Source organism: Scleropages formosus, chromosome 8 (genome assembly GCF_900964775.1).
Source record: "Scleropages formosus chromosome 8, fSclFor1.1, whole genome shotgun sequence".
NCBI lineage: Eukaryota > Metazoa > Chordata > Actinopteri > Osteoglossiformes > Osteoglossidae > Scleropages > Scleropages formosus.
In genome coordinates, this window is record NC_041813.1 from 5,050,378 (window position 1) to 5,077,738 (window position 27,361).

Below are 27,361 nucleotides of genomic sequence, written 5' to 3' on the forward strand. Positions count from 1 at the left end.
TCCTCCCAGCCCAAGCACATAAACAATTGTGCCAGTGACTTTGAAAATTTGATGCTTATGTAAATGTGATGTAATCTCGATAATTATGCATCACAGCCTGTTTAAATGTTAATTTTAAAAAATGACCAGCATATAAAACGGGAAAACCAGAGTGTTTTGTCTTCTTTCATTTGATTCAATTATGGTTTTAAAAAAAAAAAATCTGTATTTTGGCATTTGGTAATTTCTTTGATTTACTGTGAAGAATCTTCCAAAGCGACTTTGATTCCGCTTTTGGCCGAAACGCAAACAAAAAATTTGTTTTGCTCGACAGGGGGTCCCGCTTTGTCGTTTACATTAAACATAGCTACTCAGAGTCCTCCGCGTCGAGGGGAAACTTTTCCAAAATGACGAATGAAGCTACTTTGTTCCAAACCCGCAACTATTTTCCCATAATGCCGACAAATCGGGCGTGCGGAGCGGTAGCTATTCGCCTGTACCTGCTTTGAGGCTGAGGTTCTCCCGGATCTCCTCGTGATCGCAGGGGTGGGTGAAGTCGAAAATACTGTGTCCTGTAAGCTCCACCTGCGGACAGCACAGAGGGCTCTTCAAGCAAACATTTATTTTTATTTAGCAGACGCTTTTCTCCGAAGTGACTTCCAATGAACTCTATGTAGTGTTATGAGCCCACACACCTTATTCACCGTGGTGACTTACACTGCTAGATACACTACTTACCCTGGGTCACTCATCCATACATCACTGGAACACACTCTGTGTCACTCACACAGTATGGGTGAACCTGAACAGCATGTCTTTGGAGTGTGGGAGGAAACCAGAGCACCCAGACTTACACTGCTACATACACTACTTACCCTGGGTCACTCATCCATACATCACTGGAACACACTCTGTGTCACTCACACAGTATGGGTGAACCTGAACAGCATGTCTTTGGAGTGTGGGAGGAAACCAGAGCACCCAGACTTACACTGCTACATACACTACTTACACTGGGTCACTCATCTATACATCAGTGGAACACACTCTCTGTCACTCACACACTATGGGGAACCCGAACAGCATGTCTTTGGAGTGTGGGAGGAAACCAGAGCACCCGGTCACCCACGCGGACACTGGGAGAACACGCAAACTCTACACAGGCTGAGCGGGGGGGGGTCGAACCCACGTCCTCTTGCGAGACAGCAGCGCCACTCGCTGCGCCACCACGCCGCCCCGGCGCGGCTGAACCGCAAGAGGAGCGTGATAAGAAGGACCGCTCACCGCCCTGTTCCCTGTTCGCACAAGAAATGTAACCGTTCCCGCAACAGGCTTCAAGTCTCGGCTTGAACGGCTTATGAATAATTTTGGCCCGTTCTTCCCATTCGGCTTCCGCTCACGTGGCGCCCTCGGAAAGAGCTCGACTGGTGCGATTGCAGGGAGCGGCTAACGCCGCTATAAAACACACAATGACGTTTGTTGTCTGAGATTACGTGGGTATCAGAGCGGGAGAAAATTGTGGGGGCAGCTACTACTGTTACCTAATGTGGTACCTAACACAGTAATAATGAATGCACTGTTATCTAACATGATTATGGCCCATGCTTTTCTTAGCGAACATAAACTGTTGTTACATTAAGTGCTTTTTTTGTTGCATTTCTTGGCACGTCGGTGATTTACATCGATTTAATCGGATGCGACGTGATGCGGCGTAACGTGATGCCAACCTGAGTGAGACCCATGAATTTGTTGATGTTTTCCGATAAGAAGATCATGTCCCCGTCGGATGTTACCACGGTGACGAAGCCATCCAGGGACTTCAGGTAAAGGCCGTCCATCTGTCTGTCTTCCTCCGTCTCGTTGGGCACGCAACCTTCAGCACAAATCCACAAAGAGAGCCGGTAAATACGTTTATATCTATTGATTTCGCAGACGCTTCTCTCCAAGGCGACTTCTAACGAGCTCCGCGTAGCATTACCAGCCCGCACACCTTAGGTACAAACGCGTGACAGGTTACGAGTGACCGTGCAGTGCGTTTTTTTTTTTTGGATTTTAACTCTTTAATCGTGCGCGACTGCGTTCGAGGAGCTGGCGAATGGCTTGGGAGTTTGGGAGTTTTCCGACTTGCAGGATGAGATTCTTCTCGTTTGTTTTGGTCGCGTGCCAGAGTTTTAAGGAGCAAAACAAGCTGGACGCACGTCAAGCTGGATGCACGCACACACACGCACACACACACACACCGCTTTCCTGCCTTTGTGCAAATTTAGACCGAATCCCAGTTTAAATCAACTGATCATTTCTAACACCAGCCTCACGAAACTCAAACACATGTTGCCCAAGTTTTGACACTTTCTGTTTTTTTTCTTTTTTTTTTTTTATTATCTTATTTTTTAAATTGATTCAACTTGAAAGTTTTTTTTTTTTTTCTCCTCCCCCCCAGATTTTACTTTCCCCGATTCCTAAAATCCCCCCAAAGAACTGCTGCTTGTCGACTGCGGGGTGGCCGATTTCCGTGAGAAGCGAGCTGGCTTCGCTTGCACCACGATATCTCCTTACATCAGCTGTGACAAAATGTTCAACAAAGAAATGAAAAGAGTTTTGGTGTTTATAACTGAAAATCGATAACATTTCTTTGTCCCCCCCCCCTTCTCACTCTGCCGCTACGGCGACGCGATGAGCTTCACCGTGAAGGGAAACACAGATGTAAAAACACTGACGTTGGCAGGAATGAGACGCCGGGGACAGCGGCTGGAGAAACGGGGGGAGAAAACACAAATAGGCTTTGTGACCCCGTCTCCGAAACGTGGCGTTTCAAGAAAAGGGAGCAGAAACGGCTCCACGCCGCGAGGTCGGAAGTGCGCGACTCCCCCCCCCCCCGGCGTGTTTCCCCCAGATAAGAGCTTTTCTCAAGGCCCGCCGAGTCCCGGGGCTGGAGTTTAAATCCGCCCGTAGACCGAGAATCTGCTCGCCCGCGCAACAAACGCTAGACGGACGGGGAGACGTCCCTCCTTCGTTCAAGGCCGGTAAACATCCAAATGGCTTCGGAAGTGAGCGAGCCGGCGAGCTCCGTCGCCTCGGACGCTAAAATAGGGAGAAACGAGTCGCGTTTTTCGACCGTCCTGTCCGCGAAATCGCTACTCCTTCCTCGCAGAAGGCGAAACGCAGAAATAGCGAAGGTGTGAGATTTTCTCGCCGTTTGCCGTAGGCTCGTTTCTTCCGGCCGGCGGCGTGCGGCCCGAAGGCCTTCCGAAGGTTCGGACGCGGTCCGAACGCACCCCGCCCGCGAACGAATTCACTTTCTTTTCCAGCTTAAAACTACTTCTTCCTCTTTCTTTCTTGTTTTTGTTTTTTTTTTTTTTCCGTTTTGTCAAACGATAACGGTTTCCATTATTTCTGGATCCAAAGCGGAGCGGGGGACGAGGCGCAGACCTAGCCGCTTCTACCAAAATTCCAGACCTCGCGACAAAAATAGTTGCCGTAAACAATCGGATTTGCAGACCGCCGCAGGAAGCTCCTCGCGGGCCATTTCCCGCAGCGAGCGTCCACTTCCCGTCGGATGACCTGCGGGGCCCGGGGCCGGACTCGGGTATCTTTAGATTTCGGACAGCTGGGAAATCCGAAAGCCCGGGGCTCGGCGGCGAGCGGCGCCACTTATAAACAAACCGCTGTTTACGCTTCAAACGAGGGACATCCGCCCGTTTTTTTTTTTTAATCGAGCTGGATGAACAGTCTAGGGACCTGTTGGGAGAAGCCTGGCTGACTCACGGGAAGCGCAGCGTAGCAAACGTCCAACCTGCAGTTTCGAAGAAGGTGCTGTCCGCTGCGTCTTTGAAGGAAGCGTTCGTCAACAGGTTTTCCGGCAAATATCGAACTCCGCATTTATTCATGCGGCTCATGCTTTTCTCCAAAGCGACCTGCAACGTTACACATCGCCCGTACGGGGTCGCGGGAAGCCGGAGCCTACCCCGGCAACACGGGGCGTAAGGCCGGAGGGGGAGGGGGGGACACCCAGGACGGGACGCCGGTCCGTCGCAAGGCACCCCGAGCGGGACTCGAACCCCAGACCCGCCGGAGAGCAGGACCCGGCCGAACCCGCTGCGCCACCGTACCCCCTGTCCATTTACACAGCTGGGTAACGTTACTGGAGTAATCTTAGCGTAAGGACCTTGCTGAAGGTTACTACAGCCAGAGGTAGGGTTTGGGTCCAAGGATGACAGCTCTAACCACTACGCTACCAGTCGCCCCCCTAAATGACGCAATGGATGTGAACCGACTGCCTGGGCGCACGAGTTTCTCATTTTTTGTCAAAATTTCCAGTTACAGCTCCGACATTAACAACGGGACGTTTCTAAGGCTTCCTAAAGCACTGGCTCAGTTAGAGTCCCTCTAAACGTTGCAGTACTTCCTTACACAGGGGCGAGGATCATATCGGTCCGAAAGCTGGAAAGATGTCGCGGATTCCGCCAGCGGCCGTTCCGTTTTGGGGGGGCCGTGGTGGGTTTGGCCGGTGCCCGCTGTGCGGCGGGTCTGGGGCTCGAGCCCCACTTGGGGTGCCTAGCGACGGACTGGCGTCCCATCCCGGGTGCGTCCCCTCACCTCGGCCCCGCGCCCTGCGTCGCCGGGTTGGGCTCCGGCTCGCCGCGACCCCGATCGGGAGAAGCGGTCGTTGACATTGGTTGTTCTATTCGGAGTTCCGGAAACAACTCCCTAGACGGTGTTATGTCGGGCCCGTGCCGAAAGGCTGAGCAGCGCAGGTAAAATTTGTGTCTCTTTTTAGCGAAGCTCTCGTGTAACTGAGTGCAGCGAGTACAGGTGTTTCCCCTTCGGGAGGAGGTGGGGCAAGGGAGCGCCTGGCGCCACGGCCGGACCTTGTTTTGGCTTGGCTCAGACCGGCGGGTCCCGTCGCACGGCAGTCGCCAGCATTCAACCCGGTCCATCCTTCGTGCGCTTCGCTCTCTCTCCGAAAAGCACGGCCGCAGAGCTAGCGATAAGGCGGTCAGATAACATCTACCGTGCCATCTCAGCTAGAGACACATTTCCTCTCTCTCTCTCTCACGTCCAAATCCAGCCCTAACCCTAATCCTCCTTCCTTTCTACAGGACACTTGTAACCCCCTCATATCTCAACTGGCACATTCACACTTCTGCTCTTCCTCTTCTGCCACTTAATCCAATTAATAGCAATATTTAAACATAAAATGAACATGATTTTTTTTTTTGCCTAAAACCCATCCCTCACAATTCAGAAGGCAACATTGGTCATTCTTTGTTGTTTTCTTTGTTTTTGGTTAGTTCCAATAAAAGACCTGGGGTGGAACAATGGTGGAGTCCTTTGTCTGCTTTCCGGAGATTGAGCATGTTGGTGGGGAGTGGACAAGCGGGGGGGCTGAAGAAGGTCTGGTGGAAGTGACTAGGGTGGAGGGAGTGGGACGCACAGATTTGTAAGTCCCACCGTACCAGAAAAAAGAATGAAACCATGGAGGCTCCATCTTCTCCGCATCTGTCTCCCAAGGTGGATGCAAACATTCGGGTCAAAAATCCCCGCAGGCTCAGTCTCCCAATGTTCTCTCTCCAGGGCTCTGTTATTAGTTTTTTAACCACATCCATCGCAGCTCCTAATTCATTTCTGTGATTTAATGATTTGGAACATCAGCGCAAATTCATTAAGTGAGCAGGATAGAAGGCCCAACGAGCTTCCCGCCTCTGCTCCTTACCTTTTAAGACGCCAGGCATCCGCATGCGTGGAGGGCCAATATTCTCTGATCTCATTACAGACAGGGAACAATAAATGCGACACTTATTCATTATTATCTTAATTCCAGACAGAGAGATTAATGTTGATACCGAGAAACAGGAGCACGAAGCACCTCGATGTTTCATATTTAAAAATCAAAATCACATTTTAAAAGGACGTTGAAGTGCTTTGTGTTGGCCTGCAAGCATTTTTAACCCTTCCATTTTATATAAAATCGGAGGATCGGAGGCAACGAAAAGCAAAATCGGCGCAAAGCATTCGGGAGGCAAAATAACTGCGACGCTCATGATGGCATTTACTGCGATGCGCTGAAGGGTGACATTGACTGAGCAGACAAGGGAGGTCCCCTCCTCAAAAAGTGCCTTTTGCTTTAATTTTAACAAGTATTCTGAATGAATGCAATCGGCACTTAATTTGGTTTTAAGTCCCGGTAACGGCGATACTGATTTGCTTATGAATAATGTATACGGTATATACAGTATATCTGTTACCGTTCTCAGAAATGCACCATTTTCAGTTTATTTCCAAAGGTTATTATGCGCAATGCTGCACATTCATTTCAACCCGTTATGTATACAGTAAGTAACACCCAGCTGAATCAGCAAACAAGGACCAAATGGAAAATGTATGCGGTCTTAAGTACCGGTCCAATGCGATGCACGTGTCTGCTTCTCCCCGGCGAGGCTTAGCCAGACGGCGTCTGCTCTGTTCGGCCTTGCCACGGAAGCTGGCCCGCTAGCTGCCGGCGCTCGACATCCAGCTTCGCAAAGGTATATTATTACAAGGAAACGTTGGCTTTGTTCAGAAACGGCTGGTGATTCTGCCCTGAAATGTCCCCAGGTTGATGTCAGGTACGCAGCGCAGCAAGAAGTGGCTACAGGAACGTTCGGTTAGATCGTGACACGTGAGAATTGTCCGTATATATTACATTTACCGGGGGCGCAGTGGGTTGGACCACAGTCCTGCTCTCCGGTGGGTCTGGGGTTCGAGTCCCGGTTGGGGGTGCCTCGCGACGGACCGGCGTCCCGTCCCGGGTGTGTCCCCTCCCCCTCCGGCCTTACGCCCCGTGTTGCCGGGTTAGGCTCCGGTTCCCCTCGACCCCGTATGGGACAAGCGGTTCTGAAAATGTGTGTGTGTATTACATTTACCTTATGCTTTTTTTTCCCAAAGCAACTTAGGGTGAGTACCTTGCTCAAGGATACTACAGCCAGAGGTGGGAATCAAACCTGCAACCCTGGGGTCCAAAAGCAGCAGCTTTAATCACCGAGCTACCAGCTGCCCCTTATATGTACATATGGGACAGCTGGTAACGTACTGGTTAGAGCTGCTGCCTTTGGACCCCGAGTTTGCAGGTCTGAATTCCAGCTGTAGTGCTCTTGGACGAGGTACTTGCCCTAAAAGTGCTCCGGTAAAATTACCCAGCTGTACGAATGGGTAAATGGTTATAAGTGGCTTAACGCCGTAAGTCACGTCGGAGAAAAGCGTCAGCTCAACAAGTATCACGGTAACTACGGATTCTTCTCGCAATCTGACGGAAGTGACTCCAACATTCCGGCGAGTGTTAAGAGAGGCGATTTTGAATTTTCCAGATTCCTTCTTTGCCGGCTCATTCGATAAAACGACTCGCGTCCGATGACCTGGCGACTAGTGACTCGCCCTTTTCTTCATCACCTACGTAGTTCCCGCGTTCCCGCAATCACATCGCGGACCAGTGAACGTCAGCTAGGTCACCCTTAACAGTTATCTTGCCTCGTATCATGCACATACACACGTGACTCGTACTCGGTAAATTCGGCGGCGCGTGCGTTACCGGGGCGGGACGGACAGTCTCACCTGAGGAGATGAGTTTGCGTGCGCGCAGGAAGCTGATGGCCAGCCGCATGATGGAGGCCTTGTCCAGGTGAGAGCTGATGCTGTGGGGAAGGGGCAGCTGGTGGGCCAGTTCGTAGAACACCTCCGTCTCCTTGCTGCGGCGACAGCGAGCCGCGTCGCGCGACTTCTCTTTCCTCCTCTCCGAGCTGCTCCTTACCAACAAACAAGGGGCCGGAGGTGAGCGTCGAGCACGTGGGCACAGGGTCACACGCATACATGTTTTTACCGGTGCGCGACACCCGTTTGTTATTCCGGCACATTCTTTTCTTGGCAGTTTATCAAGACCAGCCCAAATTCGCGCGCTCAGAGCTGGGCTCGGTCGGTAACTGCCGTACACCTGATGACGCCGATGTTTGTTTTCTTTCTGAAAACGGAACAAGCGCAATATGGAATTACACTCCGGCAGATGACTAAAACGCGGCGCTCTTGAGCTTGATCCAAAAGACCTAATGCACATATGGCACGGTGCGTTTCCTGCTCCGCGAACTGCGAAATCTGCTATGGTAAACCCTCAAGTTGACGGCGCCGTTAGGGACTTCCCTGAGATGTGTTACCTTGGTAAAAAGCCCATATTCAGATTTCTTCGTCACATTAGAAGACCTCGAGAACCGAACGCTCTTCGCCGCTGCCCTACTTACGCTCACTTTACAACCTTTGAAAGAAGAGATTCGTATTCATTTTCATCACCGCGCAGAAATGCATTTACGCGCTCCATCTTTGCGAGGGGAATTAAATCCCTAACTTAGCAGAAAACATTTACCGTCAAACTTTTTTTGTTAGAATTTTTCCCATGATTCATAGCGATGACAATAAAATATTTACATTTTACATGGCTGCTTTCCATTCGCAGGTCTCAAAACATTAAACCGAACCATTACACATGTGGTTAATGACCAGCACGGATGACAAACTGAGGATATAATAATAGGGTTATTACACGGAAAATGATGAGACGGCTAAGATGTGAATACGAAACTCGGCCAGCTCGCCGTGGTTAAGACCCCGATGGGACGCCACGGGACCTTTAAAGTCCACAGCAAGCGAAGAATTTGCGAAATAGCTCACCCGGAAGCCCGAAGCTCTTAGGGTGATGATTTGTCGAGCGAGAAAGTCCCGCATCGTGGCGTTCGCTATACCGCAAAGCGCAATCCCAAGGTTTCAATAAATCATTTCAGGAATGGATCCTGCGGCTCAGATTTATGTGTCCTTCAACATTTTGTTACGGCACCCCGGCCTTTCTAAATGTCTTAGCTTTTATTACGACACAGTACGTACGCTTTGACCGGCTTCGCCCTTTTCATCTCTTAAAACACCCTACAGACCGTATCTCCTTACTTTTTGACCTCTATCGAAATCAGGTTTTGCTTCCTTTGTAGATGCGTGAAATTTCGGTCTTCCAGCCTGATTTCCCCCCCCCCCCCCGACGGCCCGCTACGTTGTTTTGGCAGTCCGGTGGCACGGTCAAGTGTTTCCTTCTCTTTCTCTTTGACGCGCTTTGCGACTGAGCAAGCCTTGTGCGGAACCGGCCATCTGGCCCGTTCGTGAAAGGGTCCCTCTCTTTCCGTCGCCCTGTCTGACTCGGCTCGGTGGGCCACATGCACGGAATAAACATGACTGCAGGGCGAAGCACAAACGCACGCAAACAAAGTTCGATGATTACCTCTGCCGCGCGGGCCCGGTAATCGAGCGTGCTGAACAAAACGCTTTGTTCCGACTCTCGTTCCGCCGATTAAGCCGCTGCTGAACGGGCAAAACGGTGACAATCTTCGCCACATCCTCGGTTTTGGTCACGGCTTATCGCAAGTAAACTCCGCTATTCTGTTCAACCCTACGCAGGTCAAGCAAGGGTAACCTTCCCTATCTCCCGATACCTCCTCGCCCAATCAGGGGTTCTCAGTCTCGCCACCGGATAACCCAGCGAGAGCCTTAGCAATAATAAATTTTGCACGCCGCCACTATTGCGGGCAAAGAACGAGGTTCTATATGTTCACAAAAGTGTGAGCTACGAACTCTCCAGGGATGAGAAGGGGACAGAAGTGCGCCTTTAAGTTGAAAGAGCAGCACCTTGCCACACGTATATACAAAAGCGCAAAACACGGACGCGCACACACTCACCAAAGTACCTGGTGTGGTAAACACATTACTTGCAGCCCTCCTTTCCCAGTTTTAACCAAGCGGGGGAAAACAAACAGGGTGTCTGGCAGTCACATGATTGGATTATGGTGTTTTACCCGACAAGAGCTCGGACAAGGTCGGTCTCCCTTTCAGCCGCCCCCACAGCTGCAGATTTAGATGGATCAGTCAGTTTCCAGCCTGCGGCACAAGGCAGTCACGGCTGTAGATTTAGATGGATCGGTCGGCGGCCGGCCTCCGGGGTAAGGTGCTCCACTCTTGAAAACCGGAACATGCCATCCCTTATGCGCTCCCCACTCAAATCACTCAGGCCAATACCGGTAAAACCAAAAGGGCGCGTGCAGGACGAACGTTCCTCTTGTTGTTACTAACAGCAGTCATCAGTTGCATGCCATGGCACTTTAAGGCTAAACGCATGCTCATCCTTCCATCGGATTGCCGCTCATCCTTGGTGGAGGGAGAACGCGTGTACAGGCAAGAGTAATTGATCTCTCTTTTCCTATATATCAAAAAATCCTTGTAATTTCCTGTTTTTTTTCTTCGAGAAGTGTGTCGGATACACTTGTTTTTTCGTGCAACGCATACACTTACCGATAGGCAAGATACCGCAAGCATTGCGCCGCACAGCAAGCTTATGACCTTTGCAAATGGGAGAGATGCAACCATTGCCGTACGCCCGGTTTCCCGCACCGAGCCACGCTCGTAAAGTTCTGAATCGCGAGAGCCGGTTTTTGCCAGCTGCCCCGGCAGTCCCGGCGTTCGCGGCCAAGCCGGCGCCATAGTTGCTGCTCATATTTTGGCGTTGATCGCGTGCAATACTCTTAAGACAAAGAGATCTGCTATAGAGCACACATGCATCATGGTGCTACGCATAATTTGCATTTCCCAGCTCACACGCTGCTGGTAAAGAATAAATTTTGACTTACAAACAAATTGAGTTAATTAACAAATCTCCAGTCCCTATCGTGTTTGTAAAGAAGGGACTCGCCGCATCACTCAGACCTTAGAGGTAAAAACTGGATATCCTTAATCGATAGTCAAATCAATCAGCACAACCGTAACTGGCACCGGTTGCAAAAAAGCTTGCGCTTTGAGAAGGACTCCATCAGCTAACGCGAAACATCTCTCACTGCACGTCGCTGGCAGTCATGGGATTCATAGTGAAAATCTGAACCGGCATCAGGGAAGTGCGAAGGTACCGTGATTTTCGTCCACGAACTCCACAATGACCTCCGCATGGTCTCCGGTTGTGACCAGCATTGACTCCGTTTTGTATCAGCTGTTCTTCCCATCATCCCAAGCAAATTCCTGACTAATGATAAAACCAGAAAATATCTCTGGTCACGTGCCGCAAAGGAGAATTTTTACTTCAAGAACACCAGGGAGGTAGTTGTACTCCAACCCAACGATGATACGGATGGATACGTGAACTCGTGCGGGACCATCCTAAATGTGAGGAGAACCACGCTGACATCGTTCTTGGAGGAAGCACCGTGCTTCCTAGCCTCCGCCAGAGAGATTTTAAACGGAACGCCGTACAGAGATTTCAAGGATCTGAAAAGTTTGGTACACGTTACTTCTTCTTTTTATCCACCGTTGTACATCGCGGCTTCAAACAAGTTGGTTGCAAGTACTCGTGCATGGAAGCAGCAGCGTAAAAATGATATCTAAACCTTAACTGACTTGAGCTAAATCCTCTCTCAGTTTGATTTTCTCCAGCAGACTAAGGGAGAGTAAGCAAGATATTACACAGATTTCATTTAACACCATTTATTTTCAGCAAAATCTGTTAAGTGTACTGTCGACCGATACGCATAATTTTATAGTTAATGTCATTATTTTTTCGGACTTCGGGTGGATTTCAAGAATCTTAAACCCCGCTCGGTTGGGACCTTTATACTTGGTCGACTCTACCTGTGACACACGCTTAGCCCTGTGAGCCCTACCGTTACTATTAGGTAGGCGATGAATTCTGAGTGAAGAGACCCCACCCAGTTCCACACGAGACTATTAGGACGGTCTTTCTTATCGCCCTGGTGACTCTTGGGGGATTAGAGCTTAGTAGCCCGTGCTCCTGGGAATGTGACGCACGGGAGGTCAGGTCTCCGCTTTCCACACCGCTTTCCTCCCCGCCTTCCTCACCACGCAACGATTCTTGTCAACAACGCACGGATACGCACGTGCCGGAGCCGGAGGAGAGTTCCGAGCGGTGAAAGTCACAGATCTGGTGAGGAGAGTGGGTTTCTGCACGGAGGGAGGCGGCGAGGGACCAAGATGGAATATCGACTCCTGATGCCTACTGGCACGTAACTCCAGACCAGCATGGAATCACATGTTTAATTTCGCTTTATAGCCAAGGGCGTTGCGATTCGCTGGAATGTATATCCTATACAGGGGGCGCGGTGGCGCAGTGGGTTGGACCAGGGTCCCACTCTCCAGTGGGTCTGGGGTTCGAGTCCCACTTGGGTGCCTTGCAACGGACTGGCGCCCCGTCCTGGGTGTGTCCCCTCCCCCTCCAGCCTTACGCCCTGTGTTGCCGGGTAGGCTCCGGTTCCCTGCGACCCCGTGTGGGACAAGTGGTTCCGAAAATGTGTATGTGTGTGTGTGTGTGTGCGCGCGTGCGCGTGCGCGTGTGTGTGTGTGCGCGTGTGTGTGTGCGCGTGTGTGTGTGTGTGTGCGCGTGTGTGTGTGTGTGTGCGCGTGTGTGTGTGTGTGTGCGCGTGTGTGTGTGTGTGTGTGTGTGTGTGTGTGTGTGTGTGTGTGTATCCTATACCTGTAAAAAATTAAAAAGAAGACTCGGTTTAAAAAGTGGGACATTGAGGTCCAAGAGTGGCATTTCAAGTCCACGCCAGTCCTTCGGAACATCCTGAGCGGCGCAAAACTTGAAGCGACCCGTATCGCTTCTCCTTCCCAGGCTTCCAGAGTACAGATTTCTACACCTGTAGTGTCAGGGTGACATGGCAGAAGCTTCTCCCTAAAGCATGGCCTTTGACCCCCCACCCTGAACCTGAACCTTGCTCTAGGTCCGAACGCGTGATGAAAACTGGCGTCGGAGGCCGTCGTTTCCAACGCGAAGAACCTCTTGGGCTGCGCTGCAACTAAGCCTCGGCAAAGGCTTCGCTCTTCGAACTAATACGCGTCTCGGGCTTTGCGCAGGGCAGGAAAGAGCCCGGCGGCGCAGCTCCCTCTGACGGCGCTCGGAAGAGGTGCGGACGCGCAGGCTCTTACTTCACCCAGGGCTGTGGTTTGCGGAGAGGACGCAAGGGCACGGCGCGTGGCAGAGGGCAGGCTGAACTCCGCCTGCCGCCTTCCCGTGGCTCACCGCAGCGCCCTGCGCCACGCGCCCACAGAGACCAACGCGGCGAGGGAGGGCTGCAACCCAGCGCGGCAGGAGTCCCGTTTTGCTGGAATCCCACAGAAATCCACAGCTTCCTCCGCCCGTTAGTCTGGCTCGGATTCGAGAGAAACTGCCGCCGCATCTCGGAACGGCAAACTCGAATCTTTCAAGCAAGACTCCCTCGCTGAGAAAGGAGAAATTCGCAGGTGGAAAAGCAGGGGAGGGAAGCAGATTCGGTCGGCGAGCGCCAGAACGGCCAGTCTGGACTGCAAGGTCCCGAGGATCTGGAGGCCCGTCTCTCTCCTGTCCACCGCTTGCAAAACCGCTCAGGCTTCCAGAGGGGGGCCTCTGGCCCAGTGCCAGCGTAAGGGCAGCGAACGTCCTAATCGCCTCACCACAATAGGAGCGCATATTTGGCAACCGTATCGAACTCCCCCCTTCCTTTCTTTCTATTTTTGAGAAAATAAATAGGTGTTCTATGGGTTTCTAAGGAGACGGCTTGAGAAAAACAATGCGTCAAGGAGTTCCACGACTAAAAATGAACCGTTGCTGACATTTTTCTTTCCTCCTCTGTTTCTCACTGTCGGGAGAGGAAGAAGTGGGATCTGTCTACAGCCCGAAGGTTGGTGCTGGACGGTCTCAGGGATAACAGGATGTGGAAACCTTCAGGGCGCTGGCAAGCTTCATAACATCTTAAAATCCCGCCACAAGAAAGCACGAGAAAATGCCTCCCGTGGGCAGAGCGCAGGTACCACCGACCGGCCTGCTTTCGGCAGTCAGCGCGAATGAACCCATTCCCTCGGACTGCCGAAGTCTGAAAAAACATCTGGACTGGGTTTCATTCACCAAGAACAGCCAAAGTCCCATGACCTGCTCTCTTTACTGTTGGGAAGAAGGGGAGAGTGTGGAGGTCTTCAGAAGGACAGCGAAAGGAAGACCAGGCAGGGGTGGGAGGACGGCCCGGGGGTGTCGGAAGCGAATAGCCGGTCCGCCGGCTCCCGCGCCGCTCCGACGCGACGATCCGAGACGCGGGACCGTCCCGCCTCGGCGTCCGTAGTCCATTGTCTCGCCGACAATCCCATTGTTGGGTCGGGGGGCCCCCGCTGGAGTACACTGGTGGACATGACACAATAGCCACCGTACACATGCGTCAGCGTGTCGGGCCTCACGCACCCCCGCTCTGCACTCCCTGACCTCCTCTCATACTCCCACGGATGTCCAAGGCTGACCTCCAACGCTGCTTCGAAACATGGGTAGCAGCGTGGGTCAACACCGACGTACCCCCATGCGAGTGTAAAAGGCTTGATGCCAAAATGATGAAATTATTCCAGTAAAAGTCATTTGCGCACGTCCACACTTCTGCTCTAAGTCCCAGGGAAACCATATGTGTGTGTGTGTGTAAGGGACACGATGGCTATTTGTGTGTTTTTCCGTCCTGTTCTTCTACGAAACGACTAGATCCCAGCTTTTAAAAACAAAAAGACGAAGACATCTGCCAGCGCTCTCAAAACAGGTTGTACCATGAGTGAAGGCTAATTTTAATAGTAAAGTTGAGTGGCGTTACGAGTGACACTTACAACGGCAGCCACGGTGTTGTCGCATCCATCAGCGCTGAGCTTTAACACCCGGGCCCAGAAGGCTGCAGGCTCTCGGAAAAATTCGGTTACTCCATCCAGGGAGAAGAACCCAACCCAGCACTTAGCTATGACAACAGCCTCCAGGACAACAGCGCTGGGAGAAGCGCCCAGCAGCTTAGAGCTGTTGATAGCTGTCCCTTAAGACTTAATCTGTTGTGCAGGTCCAAACCAGGCTGTTGTTTCCTCATTCTCCATGTACTAAGAACACATGCACTATATCAAAGCAATCTACGGAATGCATCAGAAGCCTAAGAGGTGGGTTGGGGGGGTACCTGAATTGGAAAGAAATGTGAGGGAGCAGCAAGATGGCAAGAAGATTGGAGGCCAAAAATACATTTATTCCAAAACCATATATGAACAGCCACCCCTATTTTTGCGTCTTTAAACACCTACGCAGTCTTTTTGAAGTGCCGTAAAAAAAAAAAAAAAAAAAAAAACACTAAAGCCCTTCTTCTAAATTCTAGACCATAAACGAACAACGCTCAACGCCGGTCCTTATGATGCTCGTTTCCCGAAGGAAACCCAATTACGATTCGTAACGCCGCCACAGTGTCAGACGACATACTAATTTGCAGCTCTTGAAAACTTGAGTCTTTTCGAAAAGTGACTGGCTATACTGTTTAAAGAAAAAAACGCAAAGTTCAAAAAAAAGTTCTACCACAGTTCAGTGGCTTAGATGAATCTCTAAAGAAAATGCGAGCGATTTTGGAGAATAATAGAACATGTCAACATGCCACAATGAAATGTGAACTATTTGAGTTTGATAAATTAGATTAGCCTCCGGACGTCACGTAACCTAACGAGACTTTGCTGCAAAACGGCAAGGTGGTTGCGCGGATCGGATCTCGGAAAGCGGCGGAAGTCACGGGGGGTGAGCGTTTGTACAACTTTTCATCCTGGGAACAACGAGAGTAGGTAATCCTTGTGATCGCACCTGAATTGACACTTGTTGTGATGTCCCACCGACATGTACCTGGAACTGTACTTCAGCACGCCTACCTGTCCTGTGTTGGCCTCTTGGACCAGTAGAGGTCACGGTGTCCTCCAGAACATTGTGGAACACCTCTGTTGGCTCCGCCCATCACGTGCCCACCCGACCCCAGCCCTGGGGAGGTGGAGGAGGTCTGTACACCGCTAGCCACGTCCTTGGCTTCGTCTCCTTCCGCCCGTGTCCTTTGTCTTGCCACCTAACTGTCTCTTTGGCCGTGGTCCAGAGGAGACCATTGGGCTTAAACAGGTCCCAAGTCCATAACAACTGAGCAGCCACTCCCTATTTCTTCGGAGCTGTTCCACACCCGTTTCAGTGTCCGCTGTTACAGACAAGCCTTGATGCATCGAGCACCGTGACAGCTGTCGAGGCTTGACGGTTTCTGCCGGCGGTGCCGGCTTACCCCACAGCACTGTCACCCTTCGCTACCCTGTCAAAACCTGCCTTGACAGGACGTTGAACACAAGACCAGAAGTACATAAGAAAGTCAGATGACACTGCCATTTGTGGCGTGAGTTGGCTTGTCTTCTTTCCCAAGTTAAGCGAATATTACGGAGATCAGCTTCCACCTCAGCACGATTCTGTAGTCGATCTCCTTCGTCCAATAGCGTGAACCAAACTTCTTCCCGAACCGGATGTTTTCTCGAACAGTTCGAGCATTTCTCATGCAGTGGTCCTTTCAGAACTGGCGGGGGGGGGGGAGATGGTACCGGATGCGTGTTTGCTGCCGGGCTGAGTTCGTGCAGGACCGCGGCGGGAGCCGAACCTCACGTTCTGGTCACGGCCACTGAGAAAGCGTGGTGTTTTGGGGGGCTGAGGACAGATCGTGCCTGGCGCAAACACCTGAGGCGGTGGGCGGAGAAAGCCAATCTCTCCATGACGAAGTCTTTCCATTCTGACCATCACCAAAAGTCCAATTTAGTTCGTCCGGATCATACGAACGACTTCTTCTTCAGACGACACCGGGCGATTCGTCTTCGGATTCATGGGATTTCTGGTTCCAGCCTCGCCCCTGCATAAACTTCACACTTCCGATGCACGTTAACACAGATGAAAGCCTCTGGGGTTTTAATGTACGGACACTTGCGAAAGTTACCTGCGGAAACTGTGCGAGTGGGGGGGGGAAGCAGTTTTTCCCAGGTATCGGCAGCTGATTGAAAAAGGTAAATGTAGCAGACAGCTAAGAAGGTTAGGTGTTGCAGGACAGCATAGTGGTTAGAACAATTGCCCTTGGACCCAAAGGTTGTGGGTTTGAGTCTCACTTCTGGCTGTAGTACCCTGGAGCAAGGTACTAACCCTCAATTACTCCAATAAAAATTACCCACCTGTATAAATAACAATAAGTTGCTTTGGAGAAAAGCATCAGATAAACATACATACCTTTTTACCTGAGTGAAGGAACGTGGTCTCTCTGGCTGCCTGCCACTCTGACGCAGCCTGCGGTTTAAAAATGCTTCGAGCGAACGGCGTAATAGTATGGGTGCTGATCTCTTTTATTCGTTGGCAACCAGGCCGCAGACAAAACAAGCGCACCGATCGCCTGGGTCTTATCTACATTTATTCATTCAGCTGATACTTTGCTCCAAAGAAACTTGTACTGTTAAGATATTTACCCAGCCGGATAACTTTACCGGAGCAAGGACCTTGCTCAAGAGTACAATAGCCAGAGGTGGGGACCGAACCCATGACCTTTAGGTCTAAAGGTAGCAGCACTAACCATTACACTAACACCTGTCTAACTGACGGTTTAAAGTGCATAAACTTATAAGGGAGACGTTTGAAGCGGCACACGAGGCATAATTTGAAGTCGTAATGAGAGCAGGTGCACCTTTTAGCGTAAAATACAGAAAATATGAGCGCAACCGTGGGGCAAGACGGCAGCGCTGGACCGGGAGCTCAGCTCATCAGCCGAAGGGCACGGCGGCGCCGGAGCAGCGTCGCAGGCTCGGACGAGCTCCCGCAAGAGCTGCACGCGGAGCGCGCCGGCCAGCGCGGAACTAGCGTCTCCGCATGCGCCCCGGAGCTCGGCCGACCCGAAAGGCACCGCGGCGAGACGACGCAAATCGAATCACGTGCATATCTTATAAGTTTTATCCAGCGGGCTCGTGGGGCTTGCCGCGCACCCTCTTGAAACGGGACGGAGGAGGCGCTTGCTCTTCACGCGGCCGCGCCGTGGCTCTACGCCTCATAAGCAGCGTTGAGAAACGAGGGGATGACTCACTTTTACATCGTTTACACCGCCAATCCACGATTAAATGACGCTCTTCGTCTTCATCCCTCCGTCTCGCTCGACGGCCTCTCGTTGGAGAAAGCGCTCCGAGAGCCCGGCATCCACATCTCGCTCGACGTTCCGCAGCTTTAATCCGCCGAAGATGGGGGGGGGGGAAAAATTCCGAATCGCAGGACAAGTGACAGGTGTGTGCTCTTCACGCGCGTTCCGTTGTTTTTCGTGCTACGGAGAGGCGCTCCATCAAATGATCCGGGGAAATAATGCGCGATAAGATGCCAACACGTGTTTTCTCACGCTCCCTAGGACTGTGACGCGAGAGTTAAACCAAAAAGTGTCTGTTCGGTTACCGTCTTCTCCGGGTTAGGCTTCGCACACCACGAATGATCTCTTATTTGCAGAACAAACCGCATTCGGGCAAATAATGCAGGTTCCTATTCTTGTTCAAACACTACGTTTTTAGCCATGGATAACGCGCCTAATCCTGACTTCTGTTAAAAATTATTTCTTTTGTTGGTTGCAGGTCAGTAGGAGGTGTGGCGGGGCAGCGGATTTGACTAGGGCCCGGTGGGTTGTGGGTTCGAGTCCCCCTTGGAGCGCCTTCCGGCAGACTGGTGTCCCGCCCCAGGTGCGTACCCTACGTTGCCGGGTTACGCTCCGGTTTGCCGTGACTCTGCTTGGGGCAAGCGGTCTTACACACTGTGTGTGTGTGTGTGTTTTCAGTCGGGCCGCTCTGCAGAGAACGCAAACCCCACCATGTATCCAGCAGGCCCCATAAAACCTGAACGCGGAGTCTTGTCGCTTCTTCGCGACCGGGTTTCGGGGCTCCGCTTACACTCGTCGGGCTGAGATGTCCTCTCCTTCTAGGTTTTTCCCCCGTTTACACACAATAACACCTGGAAATTGAATCGAAAAAGATTTACAGATTGAATTGCGACGAGCAAATTCCTCACATTCACTTGAGCGCATAGTAACCCTTCCCTTTCAGAGCAAACGTGCAAGAAGCCGTTAGTCACCAAAACTGCTTTTGACATAATAGGTGCCTTGGGGTTGCGCAGATAAAGCACAAAGGTATTCAGGAACGACAACGCGAATCTTATACGACATAAATCTTTTCTGACGTCAGCGAGAAGAATAGGAGGATCCTCACAATAAAAAATTGACCAGCGCAGACATAGAGATGCCGATGACCCTCCACGCACCTTCCCACCTCCCCTTCCGTCCCCTCGCAGAAGCTGGCGGTCAGAACGCGAGTCCGAGATGTTTTGTTTCCGCCAAATAAGGAAAAGGAATAAAATGCCGGTGGAGCAGATTCATCGATAAACAAAAATATTTTCACCAGCCAAACTATTGTTTCCTTAGGCTAAAAATACAGCCGTACAACGACGGGTCCTCAGCGGCACCGGCGCGGCGAGCCCCTCCCGTGCCGACGCGCAACATTCTCCGAACCCCCGCTCCGGTACATCGTGGAGCTCATCTCTAGCGGCTTTTGATTAAAAGCGTCAATCGGACGGCGCTTCGGGCAAAGCGAGGAACGGGCTCGCGCGATGGGCCGGAAGGGGCCCCGGCTCTCCGGGACGTGGCTCGGAACGACGGGGCCTAATGCGGGCGGGCGCGACTCGGACGGGTCTCCGGTCGCGACGGCCCGCCGGTTTCGCGAGGCGTCCGCGGCGCTCGAGAAAGCGCGGTAACCCGCCTCCTCCGCGTCTCACCCCCGACCTCCCCTCCGCCCCGGTCCGCCCGCGGCCGTTCGTGTTTGCGAGCCAAATTAAATCGGCTACGAAACGGAGGGAGCAAAACACCTGCGCCGAGCGTACGGACGGTCGCTCGTTATAACGACCTTTCTCTTCCGAGGGCTCGGAGAAGGAGCGGAACGCGCGGGACGTGGCCGTCGCGCGAATTCGCCGCGGACCCCCCGTCTTCACGTCCACGGAACGCCGCCCTCTAAGATCCGAGCCAGAGTACGCCTACGGAACACACGGGTCCAGCCCCGCACTTCCAAAGCCTTCACGGTCACGTAACCTCCGCCGGCGTACTCCGAACCCGGCCAGCAGGTCAAGACCATCGGGCGAACCGCCTTAAGACTACGGCAACAGCGCCGACTCTTCTCTTCCTTTACACCCAAGAGGGGTTTTCCTTGCTTTCCCTTAACCTGCGTGAAAATGACTGATGCGGCCCCACGGGAGCTTGGCGTTGACCGAATAGGTTTCACGTTAAGACATCATCGCCGTGACAGGAGCGGCGGGTGAGCGACGCGGACCGGTTGCCTTAATGCCAAGTCCCTCCTCGCGAAAGGCTGCCCATAAATAAAGTTGAGCTTTTATCGCTCCATAACGCAGCGGTATCTAAATGCTCTCGCGCATTAACGACGAAAGACAGCTCAAGACCGTCTAAATTATATCCCGATATTCAACGTAATTTGTTGCCAAAGAAAATTACGGAAAAGACAGCGGTGAAAACAAATATACGTTTGAAATCTATTTCTTGCATCAATTAATAAAAATGCAATAAAATTTTTTAAATAAAAATGGCAAATTAACAATGGAACGCAATTTACCGTTACGTAGCGCTCTATCCTATGTTAGCGGCCGGCAGCCGCGACAAACGGATATCGCATCAGCGTTGACGGTATTGCATATATTTTTTGACATCCTTGCCCCCCCCCCCCCCGAGTCATTTTTCTTGATTTGTTATTAGTTTTATCTGAAATATGGGAAAGCACTCCGGGTCCGCCTTCAGGATAGAGCGCTACGTAACGATAAATTGCGTCCCATTGTTAACTCACCATTTTTCTTTAAAAACTTTTATTGCAATTTTTATTAACCGATGTGATATTCGTTTGATGCGGCTGCCGGCTGGTAGCAGTGGAGAGGAAAACAAAAAACTGAGACTGACGGTAAACTGGAGAAAATAACCCTCCGGGGACCACGGTCGATCGGTGGATGAGAATTTAAAATCGGTACGTCGCGGTGACCGAGGTTGTTTGGCCGTGGTTCCCTGGCGTGGGCAACATTTGACCGACTTTTGAATTTTACGAACTGGACGGTGTCATAAACGGTATTTTAACGCCATACACGAGTGCCCTTTTTGCTTTGGCCCCGATATCGCGAGCCATTAATGGTCCGGGGATCGGCGTCGAGTTCTTCTAATCGGGCCGCCGGCGCCCCATTCCCTCCCTTCCTCCTTTATAGCCTGTCTTCCTGTCGTTTGGAGTCTCGCTGAGCGCGGACAGCAAACAATAACCCGCTAATCTCCGACGCGCTGGAACAGCATGTTCCGTCGCAACCGAACAAACAGCGCGACTCTCCATCGCCGGACGCCCGAGAACGTAGCCGGCGATTTCGCGCGCGCGCCCCCAAATATCGACCGTACTCTTCCCCGACATCCGTTTAGGCCGCGCGGCACCGGCCGCACCCGGCGCGGCACGAGCGGCGAAACGTGACCCCGCGAGATTTTCGCCTTCGAGCGCAGGGTCGATCTCGTCGGGACCGAGGGCCGAGGCGGGGAACGAGGGGCCGAAAGGCAGCCTTCGGAGCCGTCCTCGAGCGTCCGCGCGGGAGGCCCAACGCGCCGCGGGGCTTTATCTGATGCAAAGGGCGCTGTCGAATGTCACGGAGGCGGCGACGACATGCCTTTCGCCACGTAAACCCTGCTGCCATGCCAATATCCCCTGCATTTGAACAGAGGCGGCCAAGTGTCACACAAAGAGCCCAGGCGCTCTCCGCGACGACAGCGTACGGACACGCGTCGGGGGAAGGACGTTCTCCGCGTCGAGTCGGATTCTCCACCGTCCACCCTCCTTCCCCTCTGCTGCCGGGCGACGGCCTCACTCCTCCTCTCCCCTCTAAGCTTCTCCTTTCTTCCCGCTCCCGCCTCACTCACCCGGCGATCCTAGCTCGGCATCGCACTCGGAAGTCCCGTGACGCTCGAACGTAGGAGACGCGCTCGCCGCAAACTCAACACTGGGAAAAAAAAAAAAACAAAACAAGGCGGAGTCTGCGCGATGAAAAGCGCTACACCTTGTGATGGCTGTAAGAGCAACCGCTACGCGAGTCATGGCGAACGGCTGCGGCCGGCTTTTCCGAGAGCGCTCGTATTCTGACGGAGAACTCGGGGGACGGGGGTTCGTGCTTTTCGCCGACCGGGCCGCGACGGCACACGGCCCAATACAAACAGCACCTTTAAATAAGCTGGGCGTGGGGGGGGGGGGGGATAACGAAAGGCAGCTTCCAATGGAAGAATATTAATAGAGAATAATACCAGCTGTTTCCACATGTGCCCACCATACAGACTAACCGCTCGACAAGTTTTTATTATAAGTGCAAACACCTATCTGCCGTGCACAACGCACAGCACCTCTGCGTCAACAAATCACACTTTTGCCACTAGACCCTCAGGATTGGCAAGACAGCTGGTGGTATAGGGCTTAGCCCTATGACCTTTAGACCCAAAAGGTTGCTGGTTCAAATCCCACTTCTTGCTATAGTACCCTAAATTATAGTAGGTAGATTAACAATATAAGTTGCTTTATTGAAAAGTACCAGCTAAATGGGGAAAAAAATGCAAACAAAAGACATTTTGCACAAAACGTAGAAAGAACGAGCGTCAAAAGACAACGAATAATGCGGAACGGCCAAGAAAATATTAGAGTATACAGTCAGGCTTTTTAAAATCCTCTTCTGAAGAGGAAAGAATTTAAATCTTTTCAAGAATGTGGGTTTAACTTTGCGCCGACTGGTAGCACCAACAGTCCAGTTTTGCTTGTATTCGCCCTGCGTTTTCAAGGTCGGGGTCTATCGGGACAAGGTCTCGGCGTCGACGGGCAACGGACGGAGCGCGGGTACGGCGAGACGGCGCCCCTCGCAGGGAGAGAGGATGGACCAGATGCCCCTCTGGCCACCCCGAAACCCCCGGGCATCCCGGGTATTGTGCTCGGCCGGACCGCCGTCGTCCCCTGTTGCACAACATCGCTCCGGAGGAAGCGGGAAGCAGGAAACGCTGGGAGACAGCATTCTGGAGGGAGCCAGAGAGCGCGGGGAGGACAAGTGGGAGGCGGAGAGGGAGGCTAGAGGGAGTCGGTTCTGGTTTGGCCTCTGAGGGATTTGGCCCTCGGCTCGGGCCAAGTCAAACACCCCGCGCTCAGAGAGCTAGGAAACGGGAGCGAGCGCAAGTGAGATGAGGGACGGGGGAGATCGCATTCCCAGACCCAGAAACGTGCCCTCTCTCTATGCGCCGGGGGCCACAGAAGCCCACATTCATGACCTCTCCCGGGGACTTGTCACAATAAACTGGATTCTTCAGATCGGAGAAGTCGAACGGCTGGGCCGAACGAACCCGTTTTCTCTCTCTCTCTCTCTCTCTCTCTCTCTCTCGTTGTCATACAAACTCCCGTAACGCATCCCGGCAAGAAGGAAACCCTCGCAGTAAACGGTCCCGCTGTCGAAGAGCGCTCGGCAGCCGCCGCGAGCGACGAGAGATAGGGAGCGCAAGGAGGGCGACTCGGGGAGGCAGTCTCCTAGAGATTAACGTGACTTGATCGAGCATGGCAGTTTGTTATCTCAAGGCATATAAAGCGTGAACTTTGCCTTCCCGCGCCGAGCGCTCCTAAGACGCGCGCGCACGCGACGGCCCGCGGCCTCACGCCTACCGTAACTCGCTTTCTTCGCCCTTCCCGCCCGCTCGCTCCACGCTCCCGCGCGCCAAATAACCCAGTCATCGAACAAACGAATAAATAAACGGGCCGGCAAATTCGCGGCAGGCTGCGATTCGTTCGCCCTTTGAGTTTCGCACAACTGCAGACGCCAGGCTAAGTTGGCCCCGATAATATATTTTTCAGCTCTTTTCTGATATGGCGAGTGCCAAAAAAAAGTGTTGATCCGTCTGCTCTGGATCATTGCACTGCTATGCACACACACACACACACACATATATGTTGTGCATATATATGTACATACATTTATATATATGAATATGATTGAAATATATTAATTGATGATATCTTATTTCTAAGAAGGGCCCTACATGTGACCACTGGCTCCCTCCTGACTGCCAGGTACGCTCTGGATATCGAGGTTGCCATTACCTCATCACAACAACCAAATCCTCTTTACTTCGTTCTATTGAGGGGCGAGTTGTTGCCACGGGAACAGTTAACAGAAGCCATGCGATAGGAGCGCGACGCAAGGGTCGCGGAGCATTTTGCCTTTTCTGGCAGCTCCTTCTGTCCTCCCATTGGCCCCGCGCAGGTCGAGCGAGTGCTCCGCGGGTCAGTCGGTGCGCAGCGTAACTGGCGAGGAGAGCAACGGGCAGCATGCCAGCCGGTGCTCTGCAAACACGGGCAGAACTGCTGAGTGGACAAAGCTGAGGGACACTGCTCACTTTTTTTTTTTTTGTTCTTTTTTTTTTTGTATCCCTCGCGAACGGCTTGCTCTTGTATATCACGCAGAACAGGATTGGAAAGTAAGGGATGATGTCACATACCGGTGACGCAGAAGCTTGAGCAAATATATAAATTGCAGGGGGGGGGGGGGAAAATGTGACGGTAAGATGAGTTCAGCCCGACGTCATATCGAGGGACCGCCGACGCCGAGCGCGGCACGTCATAAACCTCCACCTTTGGACTTCCGGTCACTGCCCTGTTTATTTCTGCTCGGCGTTAGAGCGACCCGCGAACCGGCATCTCGCACCTTCAGCTTCGGCCTCGGGAGCCGCGAGAAACCTTCCGTGCCGCGTAAGCCTCTTCCGCGCCACGCCACCCTAATTTCACTTCCGCGCAGTATGCCGTCCGCCGGGGGATTTTCAGAGGGAGGCGATAATGAGGAACACGGATTTGACGCTTTTATTGCAGGAGCCAGCAGCCAAAAATGTAAACAATGATGTCAGCGCGCTCCGTGCGGGAGAGAAGATCCGACAGGTAAACGCTCGTACCGCCGCACGCCTGCGCCGCTTGCGCGACAGCGGCAGCGGGCGGTGTCAGGCATCCCATCCGGCGCGGCGGCCGCTTGTTTCCGTTTGCTCGCGTACGGCCGAGCGCTCCGAAGAAGCGGGTCAGACGTCGCGCACGTGGCCTTTCTCGCCGAAAAGCGACGTTTGGCGCCATCACATCGGTAAGCCCATCTTACGGGCGAAACCCCTACGCTGCACGTGCGCCCTTGCGGCGACAGATCCGACGTAAGTCCGAACATCTCTAAAGAGCCAGCGGAGCTGCAGCGTTAAGCAGAACCACGCGTGCAGACAAACGCTAACATGCTGATGTGCAAATAATAATAATAATAATACACAGATTTAGGGGCGATATTATTATTCTTAGAAACATAATAATTTTAGTGATAATTATTACGAGTGGCTGGTGGTGTCGGGGTCGGAGCGGCTGCTTCGGGGTCCAAAGGTTGCCGGTTCGATCCCCGCCTCGGGCCGTACTCCCCCCGAGCAAGGTGCTTGCCCTGCGATCGCTCCGGTACCTTTGCCCGACTGGGTGCGTAGTTGCGGTGCTGTGATGGACTGACATCCCGTCCAGGGTGTGCCCTTCAGCCTTACGCCTGCTGTCCCCAGGATAGGCCCCGGCTTGCTACGACCCCGCTCGAGACAAGCGGCTCTTGAAATCGGTTGGCCGGTATTATTAATTAATTTCCCCAATGGCGTTGTGCAGAGCGACTTGCTGTGATAGGTGTGTACATTTAGCTACAGGCAATTATTTACAAATTTACACAGCTGACTAATTTTAGTTGAGCAGTTCAGGGTAAATACTGCACCTCTGTCAAGCGTAACACAGCCGGAGCGGAACTCGAACCCCTCCGTCTTTTGATTGCAAAATGACAGCTTTAACCACTGCACAACTGAACCCTACACAACCCTACACTACACAACCGTACACAACCCTGCACAACCGTACACAACCCTACACTACACAACCCTGCACAACCGTACACAACCCTACACTACACAACCCTACACAACCATACACAACCCTACACTACACAACCTTGCACAACCCTACACTACACAACCCTACACAACCCTGCACAACCCTACACTACACAACCTTGCACAACCCTACACTACACAACCCTGCACAACCTTGCACAACCCTACACTACACAACCTTGCACAACCCTACACAACCCTACACTACACAACCTTGCACAACCCTACACTACACAACCCTACACTACACAACCCTACACTACCGTACACAACCATACACTACACAACCCTACACTACACTACACAATCCTTCGCAACCCTACACTACACTGCTGCCCCTACACATAAATGGAGGGGTGCAGATGAAAGAAAAAACAATTGAATTTAAGAATTATTTCTCTTTCTTCTACTCATCTGAACACACAGCTGTGCAAATAAGAAGACACACATCTTAAATCCCTCGTTTTACATTTATCTTAAGTGACTTACAATGCTAAGATAGCTACAGTTATTTACCCATGTGTACAGCTCATCAATTTAGAGTACCTTGCTCAAGGGTACTAAAGCCAGAGGTGAGATTTGAACCTGTGACCTTTGGGGCCAAAGGCAGCACCACTAACCCAGATGGTATCTGCTATCTCATGTGCAAAAAAAGTCAATGAGTTGCAAAAAACAGCACAGCATATTGCGTTTCGGCTGGTCCAGTTTTCAGGATTGACTGCAGAACTATACCAGCCGACCCAAGCTGGAACACATAACTGACCCCACCAATAGACACTCTGAAGGGCCCCCAACCAAAACTGCCTTCATACCCCCCTAGCGGTAGCTCGCATTATCACACAGGTCCCACACCGAGGACTCCTCCACACCAGCGACCAGAACCACCTTCTAAGATGGCTGATCCACGGCAAGAGCCGGAGGCCCTGAGCCCGAGCAAACCTCACGCGTTCAGCCCATCCGCAGCAGAACCGCATTTCCTCAAACCGAAAGTCAACACGAGAGCCTCATCGATATTATCATTGTTACAATTTATTTATCAGTTTTGTTTGTTCGATCTTGTAAAGTCTTCTGTCCCATTAAGGATAATTAGTCGAAAATCTGTCTGGGCGCGAACAATAAATCTGCGGCGCTCATCCGCTGAAGTGGAATCGGGCAGCTACACGTAGAAAAGTGTTTTCTTTCACTTTCCATTGTCAAGAAATAACACTAAACTACACAAGGTCCCTAAGCTTTCCGGCACTTGCGGCCGACATCCTGCACAAAGCCGTGGCTGCGCGCGGTAATTTAATGAACCGAAAAAACGCACAATAGCTGTCAAATATCTAAAGCAAACAAACAAACCCAGGAAACCTCATGGAGTTTTAACCACGAAGACCAGAAGGACTTGTCTGACATCAGAACGCATGCCGGAGATTTATATCTCTTCACCGTGAGAGAGGAGAGGACACGTGACATTTTTTGAAGAATTTTAATTTGAGCCTCATTGCAAAACCCGAAACTGTGTCTGGGTG

General features: G+C 52.0%; 1 protein-coding gene across 6 annotated transcripts in view; it reads right to left on the reverse strand.

Moving 5' to 3' along the window:
* Positions 1–27,361, reverse strand: part of epas1b (endothelial PAS domain protein 1b) — a 42,080-nt gene that overhangs the window by 12,305 nt on the left and 2,414 nt on the right. For 3 of the 6 annotated variants that reach the window (XM_018766236.2, XM_018766232.2, XM_018766230.2), the window contains exons 2-4: positions 7,567–7,751; positions 1,707–1,852; positions 480–564 (exon numbers count right to left, since the gene is read on the reverse strand). In XM_018766236.2, coding sequence (XP_018621752.2) covers positions 480–564; positions 1,707–1,852; positions 7,567–7,751 — 416 coding nt within the window. Of the gene's footprint in view, positions 1–479; positions 565–1,706; positions 1,853–7,566; positions 7,758–15,711; positions 16,932–27,361 lie in introns of those variants that run through there. The other 3 variants (XM_018766234.2, XM_018766233.2, XM_018766235.2) reach the window with 3 other exon arrangements.